The 15,133-nt window shown below is 45.3% G+C and overlaps 1 protein-coding gene across 1 annotated transcript in view; it reads left to right on the top strand.

The window, feature by feature from the left end:
* Window positions 1-15,133, top strand: part of CCT5 (chaperonin containing TCP1 subunit 5) — a 130,734-nt gene that overhangs the window by 43,294 nt on the left and 72,307 nt on the right. Inside the window, exons 5-6 of the mRNA XM_069219696.1 lie at window positions 10,782-10,974; window positions 11,053-11,202. Of these exons, the coding sequence (XP_069075797.1) occupies window positions 10,782-10,974; window positions 11,053-11,202 (343 nt within the window). The remainder of the gene's footprint in view (window positions 1-10,781; window positions 10,975-11,052; window positions 11,203-15,133) is intronic.

Genomic DNA, 15,133 nt, shown 5'->3' on the forward strand with positions numbered 1-15,133 from the left:
AGAAATCTACATTTTGTTGTGTGCTAGAAAAAAAGCCTTTGGTGAGTAATATATGTATATAGAGTGCACAGTACCCAAAGGTGTCACAGCTTTGGCAAAACACAGAAGCTGCAACAGATGCAGGGAGAGCAAATGAAAAAGATGAGAAAACCCTACACAGACTCTAATGGGGGGAAGCCCCCCCTCCCTCCCAGATTTTCAGATAAAGCCTCTCACTTCACTTTGAAGTTGTAGAAGGAAAAGTAAATGCCAAGCTCCCTCTGAACACAGTCTTAAAATTGACCTCGGTCTTCAAATGCACAGCAAATGTGAGAAGATAAGAACAGAATGTTCACAGAAAGCGAGCACTCATGGAAGAATAAGCTATGCGCCACGGGATGGACAAAGAAATCGTGATCAGCCTAAAACAAACACCAGCAAATGAAAAGCAAGCAAATGTGAACTGCAAACCACAAATCCAATGGTAATCCATGGGCAGAAAATTTTCCTAGGGAAGCTTTTCAAATGTCCCCAAGGTGTCTTCAGCAAAGCAGACAGCTGCACTGTCCTGCAGGCTTTGACCTAAAAAGAATAGAATCAGCACTTTGTAAAGCTCCTGGGATTTGAACTTAATTTTTACAAATGTCTCTGCAGAAATGTTGTGTTCGATGGCATCTGTCGCTGTAGATACGCATGTTTTGCATAGCTCGCCATCTGGTGTTGGGCCGGAGTGTTACAAGTTGTTTTTCTTCGAAGAAGTCTTTCGAGTCACGGGACCGAGTGACTCCTCCTTTTGTCTCCATTGCGCATGGGCGTCGACTCCATCTTCGATTGTTTTTTTTCCGCCATCGGGTTCGGACGTGTTCCTGTCGCTCCGAGTTTCGGAACGGAAAGATAGCTAATTTCCGAAGATTTTCGTCGGTATTGTTGCGTTCGGGGTCGGCGTAGTTAGATTCAACACCGCGTCTAAGATCGAAGAGCTCCAGTGCCCTTCGGGGTAATTTTTTCGATCCCCCGTCGGGGCCTGGTCGGCCCGACCGCGTGCAGAAGAATGCCGATGGAACGGACCCCGTTCCGTTTCTGTCCCAAATGCCACAATAAATACCCCTATACAGACCAACACTTGGTCTGCAACCTGTGCCTGTCACCTGAGCACGGTGAAGACACCTGCGAGGCCTGTCGTGCGTTCCGGTCCCGAAAAACTCTCAGACAGTCGAGCCAGAAGACTTCAGATGGCGTCCGCGCCGACAGCCCACCGGGAGTTCGAGGAACAAGAAGAGGAGGGAACCTTTTCGATCCAAGAATCGGACTCCGAAGGATTCGACGATACACAAACCGTGAGTAGGACGTCGAAAACCACTCAAAAGAAGATTTACAAGGCCCAGGGGACGCCACTGCCACCAGGCCATGGCTCGACCCATAAATTCGGTGACCGACCGTCGGCACCGAAAAAGGCCCAAACAGTGCCGAGATCGTCCGACTCCGGTCGAGACACCGGCACGCAGCCTTCTCGGGACCGAGAAAGTGCTGGAGACAAGCATCGACACCGAGATAGCGGTGTAGACACGGCTCGACGCCGAGACAGCGGCACCGAAGAAGATCGACGCCGAGAGGTTTCGGCCCCGAAAAAGAAAAGTCACCTCGGAGCCGAAAAAAGATGCAGACAGGGTTTCGGTGCCAAAACAAACTGCAACCGACCCAGTTTCAGGCTCTTATACAGAAGAGCACTCGCTAACCTCCCAAATGCAAAAGCATAGGTTTGAGGAAGAACTACACTCAACGGATGTAGACCATACGCAAAAGCGTATTTTCATACAGCAGGGGACAGGAAAAATAAGCACCCTTCCCCCTATTAGAAGAAAGAGAAGATTGGAGTTCCAAACTGAACAAACACCACAAACAAAAGTGGTGAAAAAAGTTACCCCACCACCCTCTCCTCCACCTGTGATTAACGTCTCACCAGCACAAACTCCATCACATTCCCCAGCTCACACCACCATGAGCCAGGGTGACCAAGATCAAGACGCATGGGACTTATAAGACGCCCCAGTGTCAGATAACAGTCCGGAGGCATACCCTACGAAGCCATCTCCACCAGAGGACAGCACTGCGTATTCTCAAGTGGTGGCTAGAGCAGCACAATTTCACAATGTAAGCCTCCACTCAGAACAGGTCGAGGATTACTTTTTATTCAACACACTCTCCTCCACCCACAGCTCCTACCAAAGCCTGCCTATGCTCCCTGGTATGCTCCGGCACGCAAAAGAAATCTTTAAGGAGCCGGTCAAAAGTAGGGCAATCACACCAAGAGTGGAAAAGAAGTATAAGGCGCCTCCTACAGACCCGGCTTTCATCACTACACAGCTGCCACCAGACTCTGTTGTTGTAGGAGCAGGTAGGAATAGGGCCAACTCCCACACATCTGGAGATGCACCACCCCCAGATAAAGAAAGCCGCAAGTTCGATGCAGCTGGTAAAAGAGTCGCAGCACAAGCTGCAAACCAGTGGCGCATCGCTAACTCCCAGGCACTACTTGCGCGCTATGACAGAGCCCATTGGGATGAGATGCAACATCTCATTGACCATCTGCCCAAGGACCTACAAAATAGGGCAAAACAAGTGGTTGAGGAGGGACAGACCATTTCCAACAACCAAATCCGCTCCTCCATGGACGCTGCAGATACAGCTGCACGGACAATTAATACATCTGTAACTATCAGAAGGCATGCATGGCTCAGAACGTCTGGATTTAAACCAGAAATTCAGCAAGCAGTTCTCAATATGCCTTAACGAAAAAGAACTGTTCGGTCCAGAAGTGGACACAGCGATTGAGAAACTCAAAAAAGACACGGACACTGCTAAAGCCATGGGCGCACTCTACTCCCCGCAGAGCAGAGGGAATTACAGCACATTCCGTAAAACACCCTTTAGAGGGGGGTTTCGGGGTCAGAGCACACAAGCCAGCACCTCACAGGCAACACCGTCCAGTTACCAGGGACAGTACAGAGGAGGTTTTCGGGGACAATCTAGAGGAGGGCAATTCCCTAGGAATAGAGGAAAATTTCAAAGCCCCAAAACCCCTTCTACTAAGCAGTGACTCACATGTCACTCACCCCCTCCACACAACACCAGTGGGGGGAAGAATAAGTCATTATTACAAAGCATGGGAGGAAATCACTACAGACACTTGGGTTCTAGCAATTATCCAACATGGTTATTGCATAGAATTTCTACAATTCCCTCCAAACATACCACCAAAAGCACAAAATTTGACAAAACATCATTCCAATCTCCTGGAGATAGAAGTGCAGGCACTATTGCAAAAGAATGCAATCGAATTAGTGCCAAACACACAAATAAACACAGGAGTTTACTCACTGTACTTTCTGATACCAAAGAAGGACAAAACGCTGAGACCAATCCTAGACCTCAGAATAGTGAACACATTCATCAAATCAGACCACTTTCACATGGTCACACTACAAGAAGTATTACCATTGCTAAAACTACACGACTACATGTCAACTTTAGACCTCAAGGACTCGTATTTCCATATACCAATACACCCATCGCACAGGAAATACCTAAGGTTTGTATTCAAAGGAATACATTACCAATTCAAGGTACTGCCTTTCGGATTAACAACCGCACCAAGAGTCTTTACCAAATGTCTAGCGGTAGTCGCTGCACACATCAAAAGGCAGCAAATACATGTGTTCCCATATCTAGACGACTGGCTAATCAAGGCCCATTCGTTAATAGAGTGCTCAAATCACACAAATCAGATCATACAAACCCTCTTCAAACTAGGGTTCACCGTCAACTTCACGAAATACAACATTCTGCCGTGCAAGGTACAACAATACCTAGGAGCCATAATAGACACAACAAAAGGAGTAGCCACTCCAAGTCCCCCAAGAATTCAAAATTTCAACACCATCATACAACGCATGTATCCAACACAAAAGATACAAGCAAAGATGATATTACAACTCCTAGGCATGATGTCTTCATGCATAGCCATTGTCCCAAACGCAAGACTGCACATGAGGCCCTTACAACAGTGCCTAGCATCACAGTGGTCTCAAGCACAGGGTCATCTTCTAGATCTGGTGTTAATAGACCGCCAAACTTACCTCTCGCTTCTGTGGTGGAACAACATAAATTTAAACAAAGGGCGGCCTTTCCAAGACCCAGTGCCACAATACGTAATAACAACAGATGCTTCCATGACAGGGTGGGGAGCACACCTCGATCAACACAGCATACAAGGACAATGGAACGTACATCAAACAAAACTGCATATAAATCACCTAGAACTTCTAGCAGTTTTTCAAGCACTAAAAGCTTTCCAACCAATAATAGTTCACAAATACATTCTCGTCAAGACAGACAACATGACAACAATGTATTATCTAAACAAGCAAGGGGGGACACACTCCACGCAGTTAAGCCTGCTAGCACAAAAAAATTGGCGTTGGGCAATTCACAACCAAATTCGCCTAATAGCACAATTTATACCAGGGATCCAAAATCAACTCGCAGACAACCTCTCTCGAGATCACCAACAGGTCCACGAATGGGAAATTCACCCCCAAATTCTGAACACCTATTTCAAACTCTGGGGAACACCTCAAATAGACTTGTTTGCGACGAAGGAGAACGCAAAATGCCAAAACTTCGCATCCAGATACCCACACAAACAGTCCCAAGGCAATGCCCTATGGATGAACTGGTCAGGGATATTTGCTTACGCTTTTCCTCCTCTCCCTCTCCTTCCTTACCTGGTAAACAAACTCAGTCAAAACAAACTCAAACTCATATTAATAGCACCAACTTGGGCAAGGCAACCCTGGTACACAACGCTGCTAGACCTATCAGTAGTACCCTACATCAAATTGCCCAACAGGCCAGATCTGTTGACACAACACAACCAAAAGATCGGACACCCAGATCCAGCATCGCTGAATCTAGCAATCTGGCTCCTGAGATCCTAGAATTCGGGCACTTACAACTTACCCAAGAATGTATGGAAGTCATAAAGCAAGCCAGAAGGCCATCCACCAGGCACTGCTATGCAAGTAAATGGAAGAGGTTTGTTTGCTACTGCCATATTAATCAAATACAACCATTACACAACTCCAGAACATGTAGTGGGCTACTTGCTTCACTTACAAAAATCTAACCTGGCTTTCTCTTCCATTAAAATACACCTTGCAGCAATATCTGCATACCTGCAGACTACCTATTCAACTTCCCTATATAAGATACCAGTCATTAAAGCATTCATGGAGGGCCTTAGGAGAATTATACCACCAAGAACACCACCTGTTCCTTCATGGAACCTAAATGTTGTCCTAACTAGACTTATGGGTCCACCTTTTGAACCCATGCACTCCTGCGAAATACAGTTCCTAACCTGGAAGGTTGCATTTCTCATCGCCATTACTTCCCTAAGAAGAGTAAGCGAGATTCAGGCGTTTACAATACAATAACCTTTTATACAACTACACAAGAATAAGGTCGTCCTAAGGACTAATCCTAAATTTTTGCCAAAGGTTATTTCACCGTTCCATCTAAATCAAACAGTGGAACTTCCAGTGTTCTTTCCACAGCCAGATACCGTAGCTGAAAGGGCACTACATACATTAGATGTCAAAAGAGCATTAATGTATTACATTGACAGAACAAAGAACATCAGAAAGACTAAACCACTATTTATTGCATTTCAAAAACCTCATGCAGGAAACCCAATATCAAAACAAGGTATAGCCAGATGGATAGTTAAATGCATCCAAATCTGCTACCTTAAAGCTAAACGACAGCTGCCCATTACACCAAGGGCACACTCAACCAGAAAGAAGGGTGCTACCATGGCCTTTCTAGGAAACATCCCAATGCAAGAAATATGTAAGGCAGCCACATGGTCTACGCCTCACACATTCACCAAGCACTACTGTGTAGATGTGTTATCCGCACAACAAGCCACAGTAGGTCAAGCCGTATTAAGAACATTATTTCAAACTACTTCCACTCCTACAGGCTGAGCCACCGCTTTTGGGGAGATAACTGCTTACTAGTCTATGCAAAACATGCGTATCTACAGCGACAGATGCCATCGAACTGAAAATGTCACTTACCCAGTGTACATCTGTTCGTGGCATCAGTCGCTGTAGATTCGCATGTGGCCACCCGCCTCCCCGGGAGCCTGTAGCAGTTTGGAAGTTACCTTCAACTATTTGTATATGTATCATCTCAACCTTAAATAGGTACATACTTAGTCACTCCATTGCATGGGCACTATTACTACAATTCAACTCCTACCTCACCCTCTGGGGGGAAAACAATCGAAGATGGAGTCGACGCCCATGCGCAATGGAGACAAAAGGAGGAGTCACTCGGTCCCGTGACTCGAAAGACTTCTTCGAAGAAAAACAACTTGTAACACTCCGGCCCAACACCAGATGGCGAGCTATGCAAAACATGCGAATCTACAGCGACTGATGCCACGAACAGATGTACACTGGGTAAGTGACATTTTCATTTCTGTTCAATTGAGTGGCCCACTGTAGGAAGCTGGCTCTGTATATACCAGTGGTTCCCAGCCTGTGGTCCGGGGACCCTTGGGGGTCCGTGAAGCCTCCTCAGGGGGTCCGCGACTGCTTAGAAAACTAAATAACATCAACAGATTAGGTCCTCACCTTTCAGTAATGACTCAGTAGGGGGTCCCCAAAGTACTATAAAGATTCAGTGGGGGGGTCCCCAGGCTCCAGTAATGGTAAAGTGTGGGTCCACAGAAGTCAAAAGGTTGGGAACCACTGGTATACTATTTCAAAGTAAAATAGTGTGCACAGTCCAAGGGTTCACCATAGAGGTAAGATAGTGGCAAAAAGAGATAATTCTAATGCTCTATTTTGTGGCAGTGTGGTCGAGCAGTAGGCTTATCAGAGGGTAGTGTTGAGCATTTGTTGTATACACACAGCAATAAATGAGGAACACACAGCAATAAATGAGGAACACACAGACTTACTCCAGGCCAATAGGTTTTTATATAGGAAAAATATATTTTCTTAGTTTACTTTAAGAACCACAAGTTCAAGATTTACAAGTAATACTTCAAATGGAAGGTATTTCACTCAGGTATTCTAGGAACTTCGAAGAATCACAATAGCATGAACAGTTTTGACAAAAAATGGCAATAAACTATTTTAAAAGTGGACATTTAGTCCAAAAATCAACAGTTCCTGGGGGAGGTAAGTAATTGTTAAATTCACAGGTAAGTAAAACACGTACAGGGTTCAAAGTTGGGTCCAAGGTAGCCCACTGTTGGGGGTTCAAGGCAACCCCAAAGTTACCACACCAGCAGCTCAGGGCCGGTCGGGTGCAGAGGTCAGAGGTGCCCAAAACACATGGGCTTCAATGGAAACAGGAGTGCCCCGGTTCCAGTCTGCCAGCAGCTGAGTACCAGTGTCCTCGGAGGGCAGACCAGGGGGGTTTTGTAGGGCACCAGTGGGGACACAAGCAGGCACAGAAAGTACATCCTCAGTGGCACAGGGGCGGCCAGGTGCAGAGTGCAAACAGGCGTCGGGTTTTGAATTTGAATCAATGGGGAGACCCGGGGGTCTCTTCAACGATGCAGGCAGGCACGGGGGGGGGCTCCTCGGGGTAGCCACCATCTAGGCTAGGCAGGGGATCACCTGGGGGTCACTCCTGTACTGGCGTTCAGTTCCTTCAGGTCCTGGGGGCTGCAGGTGCAGTGTTGGTTCCAGGCATCGGGTCCCTTGTTACAGGCAGTCGCGGTCAGGAGGAGCCACTGGAGTTCCTCTGCAGGCGTCGCTGTGGGGGCTCAAGGGGGTTGTCTCTGGTTGCTCACGGGCTCGCAGTCGCTGGGGGGGGGGGGGTGGTCCTTGAGTTGTCTGTTTTCCGCAGGTCGACCCGGGGGCGTCGGGTGCAAAGTGGAAAGTCGCACGCTTCCCGCGGGAAACGTGAAGTCTTTAAAGTTGCTTCTTTGTTGCAGATTGTTGAACAGGGCTGCTGTTCTCTGGAGTTTATTGGTCCTTGGTTGCAGGGCAGTTCTCTGAGGCTTCAGAGGTCGCTGGTCCCTGTTGGATGCGTCGCTATTGCAGTTTTCTTTGAAGTTAAGAGACAGGCCGGTAGGGCTGGGGTCAAAGCAGTTGTCAGAAACTCGACTCTCAGCAGCAGGCTGGCACAGACCAGTCAGTCCTGCACTGAAGGATTCGGTAAAATACAGGGGGTATCTCTAAGATGTCCTCTGTGTGAATTTTTTAATAAATCCAACACTTGCATCAGTGTGGGTTTATTATTCTGAGAAGTTTGATACCAAACTTCCCAGTATTCAGTGTAGCCATTATGGAACTGTGGAGTTCGTTTTTGACAAACTCCCAGACCATATGCCACACTGTACGTACAATGTCTAAGAATAGATGTAGACACTGTAGGGGCATATTGCTCATGCAGTTATGCCCTCACCTGTGGTATAGTGCACCCTGCCTTAGGGCTGTAAGGCCTGCTAGAGGGGGTGACTTACCTATGCCACAGGCAGTATTTTGTGTGCATGGCACCCTGAGGGGAATGCCTTGTCGACTTTCCCTTTTTCTCCCCACCAACACCCACAATCTGCAATGGCAGTGTGCATGTGTTAGGTGAGGGGTCCCTTAGGGTGGCACAACACATGCAGCCCTTAGAGACCTTCCCTGGTCACAGGGCCCTTGGTACCCCTGGTACATTTTACAAGGGACTTATCTGTGTGGCAATTGTGGAAACAATGGTACATATTAGGTGAAAGAACACTGGTGCTGGGGCCTGGTTAGCAGGGTCCCAGCACACTTCTCAGTCAAGTCAGCATCAGGCAAAAAGTGGGGGGGTAACTGCAACAGGGAGCCATTTCCTTACACCCACCTTTTAATTTCTCTGCTGTGCTGTTGGCCTAATAAAATGAGGGTAAGAAGCAGAGGTGTTCATATCTCTGCCTGCATTTTAGCACCACTGCAAATGTAGAGGACGACTCATGTACAATCGGCTTGCTGCCTACCTTTCCTTTCATGAGGAGAGGAAGTGATCGTCAAAGACCGGAATTGGCACTTAGAGGCTTGGTCTCCTGTGGCATCACCTGTTCTAATGTGCACCCCTCTTTTGCTGCAGGCAGCTTCTTAAAGCCCCTGTTATACCCTTTGTGTGTCTCCCCATTGTCACCCCTGTCCCCCATTTCACCTGACCAAACTTCCCACTGTTCCCCCTCACCTCCCCTCTTTTATTGACTCCTAGCAGTCCAAGCATCCAGTGTCCCCACCACCCGTGCCTTCTGTAGCCATTTTGTTCTCATTTGGCACCTTAACTTGCTGCTGTTGTCCCATGATTTCCCCATTCCTGATGCCTCTTGGGCTCCCTCCTCTTTAGCAACCCAAGACCCACACACACTTTCTTTTCTTTTCTTTTTTTCTTTTTTTCTCCTGTGCATTCCTTACTTTCCAGCACCCTATCCCTGCACCACCTCCTCCCTTGTGTCGCTGCTGAGAAAAAGATTTCAAATTAAAATCTGCTCTATTTGTCAGGAGACTTTTTCCTATTCTGAGGCAGGGCACTGCTGGGGACGCTGCTTGGTCACGGACTATGATTTAGCAGCATCTCAGCACTGATAGGCCAGGTGCCAAGCAATATTTTTGTGCCTGGCACAGTTCCTGCCTACTGTACAATGACAGCAAATGTTTAGTTTTTAGGTCGCAGACTTTTTTTGGCCACACAATTTGCCTACTCTGGCCTTAAAATCCTGACCTTGTGGCTAAAAGTTCTAAGAGCAATAGATGTCTATTTACAGATTGGACCACAGGTCAGTTTAACTAGGATCTGCGGTTAAAAACAGGCTATGGGAGCTTCTTAAGGAGCCATCATCCGGATGATACTGAATTATTTGCTCCTAATAAACCGGTAATCAGGGCCACTGGAATTATGCGCAGAGAAGGACCAACTTCTGCAATATGGTTGACTAAATTATGCATCAAGACAAAGCAAAACAGGCACCACATTTTGTGATAGTTGTACTTTGTGTCGTGTTTTTTTTTTTTTTTTTTTTTTTTTTACACCTGCTAGCATTGCCAGGAAAGATTAGTATCAATTTAACATCCAAATACAGCTGTAAGCCCCTTCAAGATGACCAGTCAACCTTCTAGTCTGCAAGAACCTGAGTTGCCATTTTTTTGTAACTTTGATCCATTTTGAGCTTGAATCCAAATGTATTTTTATTAATCAGCAGATGATGGATTATGTGGCAAATCCATAATGATGTGAAAATCGCTGTGGCCACTGAAATACATAATTTGAGTGGCCCTGCTGGTAATGCTAGATTTTCCAGGCCAGATAATGCTGTACCTGAAGCTTTCTTTTGGGACTTCTGTTATTTTTTTTACCAGTGCGACTTCTGCCCGCTAGAAAATGCTCTCTGTAGATCCTTCTGTAACCTGGGTTCTTTGAAGATCAGCTCTATCAGGAGATTGTAGCACAGGAATTTTCAGATGAAATACTTCCTATCACTTTAATTTTGCATGGGTTAGCCTTACTTGCTACCCATCTGTTTGCAGGTTATTCGTGAAACACGCCTTGGTCGATGCATAGAGTACATATCACCTCAAGTGGCTATATTTGCAAGGATTCTTTTTATTTGCATGAAAATGCACTTTCAGTAAAGGGTATGGCCTTATTCTGCAGATTTCATTTTATTATATAGTCACCAGTTGTTCTGCAGAAAGATTGTTTGGTAATACATATTTTTTTTTCCACAACTGCAGAATTAATCGTTGCCACAGGCAAATGGCAGAAATTGCAGTGAATGCTATACTAACAGTTGCAGACATGGAACGTAAAGATGTTGATTTTGAGCTAATTAAGGTAGAAGGCAAAGTTGGTGGTAGACTTGAAGATACCCAGCTGATCAAAGGTGTGATTGTAGACAAAGATTTCAGCCATCCACAAATGCCAAAGGTAAGAAAACATTAACTTTGTTGTGCTATCGAAGAAATGCATTGTGTTCAAAAACCTAATTGTCGTCATGTTTTGCAGGAAGTGAAAGATGCTAAAATTGCTATTCTTACATGCCCATTTGAGCCACCTAAGCCTAAAACTAAACATAAGCTTGATGTGACATCGGTGGAAGATTACAAAGCTTTGCAGTCCTATGAGAAGGAGAAGTTTGCTGAAATGATTAAGCAGGTTAGTGCAGTGTCTCAAAAGCAATACATTATGACAGTTTATTGTATGTTATGATTCGGTGGTGCAGAAAGTGAGAAATGTTTATGTAGGGTATACTAGTGCAAAGTTCCTAGTTCAATACTTTATTTTATTTTTTTAAAGTGCCTTTCCTTAGGTGCATTTTTTCATTTTGAAGCTCTATTTAAATCTAAAGTTTTATTCACACACTTTTGCACAAAACAAGAAAATAAAAGCGAGTGCACTGTAATTGAGACTCTAGCTGATGTGCTATCCCAGTGCACATTTTAGGCAGGTAACCACCTGTTTTGCAGCGTGAATCTTTTCTGGATTCACATGCTGTTATTCAGGCATCTAGTTGTTAGGGTCAGACATTTTTTGTGTCTAGTAGTGTCCTTTTTTTGTTGCGCTTTGACCACTTCTTCTTTTATTTGGTCCTTGGACTATCCTCATTTGACTTCGCACTCCCTCCCCAGAAACCTTCTTGTTGGTCGACATCTTTAGATTCTTTTTTCCCCACTGTGGGGTCTGAAGGCATCGACCGTCTCCAAGCCTGAAGAGGATTAAAAGAAGAATAAAACTTTTTCGACGGAAATCAATAGAGGAAAATCTTAGACTATGGGGCAGCAGATTGTGGAGACGAAGTAGGTGTTTGTAACTTTTTTACATAAGGAGAAACAGACTGCTTGGACAAGGAGCCCCCTGTTTGTCTTGAAATAGAGAATACACCATTTCATTTCTGCCCGCAGTGCCATCGTAAGTTTGCACAGGGAGGCAGTCACCAGGTGTGCAACCTTGGCCCACAGATTGACCACAACACAAGTTCCTGAGTTCATGCAAGGCCTGTCCAGATTTCTAGACAAAAAATTTGAAAACTTGCAGTAGAGGCATGCACACTACGCCATATGGGGCCGGGGAGTATTCACTTTAGGAATTCAGGCTCTTGAGTGAGTAAGGGGCTAATGCCACAGGGGAAGAAGAATCTGATGTTGAGAAAACCAATGACGTAAAAAAAGAGCACAAGAGCCTGAAGGAAAAACACATATTGGTAACTTTGAAAAAGATGGTGGCGGTCGAGTTGAAAGCAGACTCAAGGAAGATAAAGTGAGCCTCAGCGCTGAAGATCTTGCAGACCGAAGGCAAGGCAAAACACGGAGAACCACTTGGGTCCCGGTCGAAGGGTACCACAGGAGGTAAAGGTGCAGAAAAATAAAGTAGAAAGGCAATTGAAGTTGAGAAAAGAAGACCCCAGCTACAACAGCAGAAGCTGAGGCCTCAACTTCGAAAAAGAGAATGCAACTAAGTTTCGACTTCAAGGAATGCACACTAGAGGTAGTGCAAGAAAAGAAGGTTGAAAGCCGAAATGGCAGCAATGCAAGCTTTAAAAATTCCATCAAAAACTTTGCTAGAAGAACCCAAAGGAGGCTTTTGGGAAACTAGAAACACCACTCACCTCCTTACTCGAGAGGAAGAGGAGCAAGAGTTCCATTCACAGGAAGAAGACACCAAAACACAAGGCTTCTACCAGGACGTCTAAGAATTTGAGGGAGTCCAAGATCAATGGCAGGACCTCGAGGCAGATTACCTCGAAGAAACCATTGACTCATACCCCTCAAGACATCACGCTCAGATCTTACAGTGTACAGCCAGCAGGTGAAAAAAGGGGCAGAAAATTATGGGGTACAAATGGAAGAAAAGGCAAAGACTTGCTTTCTATATGAAAAACTGGCACCAACACAAGTGTAGTATCTTTCAGTGCTGCCAAGAATCATAGAGCAAGGAAAAGAGGCCTTTAAAGAACTAGCCATTTGTAGAGCTGTTATTCCAAGAGTGGATACAAAATATAAGCACTCATTAAAAGACCCACCTTTTATACAAGGTAATGTAGTGGCTGATTCGATAATTGTGGCCACGGCCAGGAAAAGGGGGAACGTTCCTACTACCACTAGCTCCTGCCAGACTGGAAAGCAAGAGTATTGACGTGGTAGGCAGGAAATTTGAAAGAGGGGCTGCAGCTCTATGGAAGATTGCCAAGTGAAAACAAAAGAGAAGTGCAAGGAGAACATCAATACTGATTATGCTACACCGATTAGGATTCACAATATACATAGAGATCCTCACCCTAATCACAATAGCAAAAGCTGTTCTATTGAGCGAGAATAAATACAATTCAAGCAAAATTATTCCCATTGCGACAAGAGGGTACTAGCCCTAATAAAAGAAAATACACTATCAAAAGTGGTGATCTGGCAGTGAGGAAGGTGGGAAGCTGAAAGGAAATGATGGTGTCATGCATACCATTAATTCCACACACGAGGTTACACAAGCCCATCCAAGAATGGTTACAAAGTCCATGGTCACAAGTAACCGGGAGCTGGAAAGACCTAGTAGTTGTAATAAAGTACAGGTGGGGATGAAGTGGTGGAACAAGTCAAATGTAACAGGAAGACCATTCATGACTGCAGCTCCAACAGTGACCATTAACACTAATGCCTCACACAAGGGAAAGCTCGGAGTGAGAGATGTATGGAAACCCATAGAGGCAGTCAAATATATACATTTACTGGAGTAATTTTTTTTATTTATTTTTTAAAGTGTTCCTAGCTCTTAAAAGCCTTTCAACAGCATTTGTGGACAAACCAGTACAAATGGACAAAACAACAACAATGTTCTATATAAAAAATCAAGGGGGAACAACATTTTGGGCCAGATGTATCAAAGGGTTTTACCCATTCTGTGCCTATGGGGAAAATGTGTTCATACATATGGCCCTTTATCCCCTATCAAAGCTGACTCAATGGATATGGTGAGACAGATAACATTAATGGGAATATATCTGCCAGGAGTAGCCAACATGATATCAGACTAACTGAGCAGACCGGCATCCATTTCACATGAACAGCAGTTAAAATAAACATTGTTGGAATCAGTATTTGAAAAGTGGGGCACTCCAAAAACAGACTTTGCAACTCCACAGAACGCAAAATGCCAGTACTTTGCGTCTAGACATCCATACCCCCAGTCCATAGGGAATGCATTGTGGATAAGCTGGTCAAAGAAATTTGCTTACGCCTTTCCTCTGATAGCACTAATCTTGAGTGATAAACAGGTGCAAGCAATTACAAATGGCTCAAACTTGGTACCTTGAACTCTTGGAGATAGTGCAAAGAATGCTAAAACTACCAGTATCACAGGATCTACTTTACATGCAGAGGTGAAAGGTACTACACCCAGAGCCAAACACTTTGAGTAGAACAGCATGGCTCCTGAAGACATAGAATTTGGTCTTTATAGACTTCCAAAAAGACAATGGCAGTCCTCGAAGAATCAAGGAAAAACTACAAGGAAATGTTAAACCGCAAAATGGTAAAGATTCACATGTTGGTGGCCTTCAAGACAGGAAAGAGTAAATTACAGTGATTAAATATTGAACGCTGACTGGAAGAAGGATTAACTTAGGCTTCACTTAAAGCACATCTGTCAGCAACAGTTGTATACACACAAGAGGCTACATGGGAAGACGCCCGTTCACAGCTCCAGTGATTAAATGATTTTTAGAATAGCACCACCCAAAGGGTGGTCCACAACTGCTTAAAAAATTAAATAACAGATTAGGGTAGGTCGCTCCCCCTGCCGTTGCAGCTCCTCCAGGTTCCTGAGACCGCCCAGCCACCTCGTTATAAGTACCTCCCAGCCCCTCGCCCTGCCCTGCGCTACTCCCCCTCTCTCCTGCTTCTTTTCTCCTTCTCTGTTCTTCCTCCTCGCTCCTCTTCTGTAATCTTCTTCTGTACTCTTCTTTCGCTCCTGCTCCCCGTCTTCTTTTCATCTGTGTGCTTCTTAGCCTCTCCTCTGCACCGCGACCCGTGTGTGTGCCTCTTCTTCTCTGTCCCTCTTCTTGGCTCCTTCCTCTGCCGCTCGCCGCCCCTCTTCTCCT

The sequence above is a fragment of the Pleurodeles waltl genome, chromosome 2_2 (genome assembly GCF_031143425.1).
Source record: "Pleurodeles waltl isolate 20211129_DDA chromosome 2_2, aPleWal1.hap1.20221129, whole genome shotgun sequence".
Classification (NCBI taxonomy): Eukaryota; Metazoa; Chordata; class Amphibia; order Caudata; family Salamandridae; genus Pleurodeles; species Pleurodeles waltl.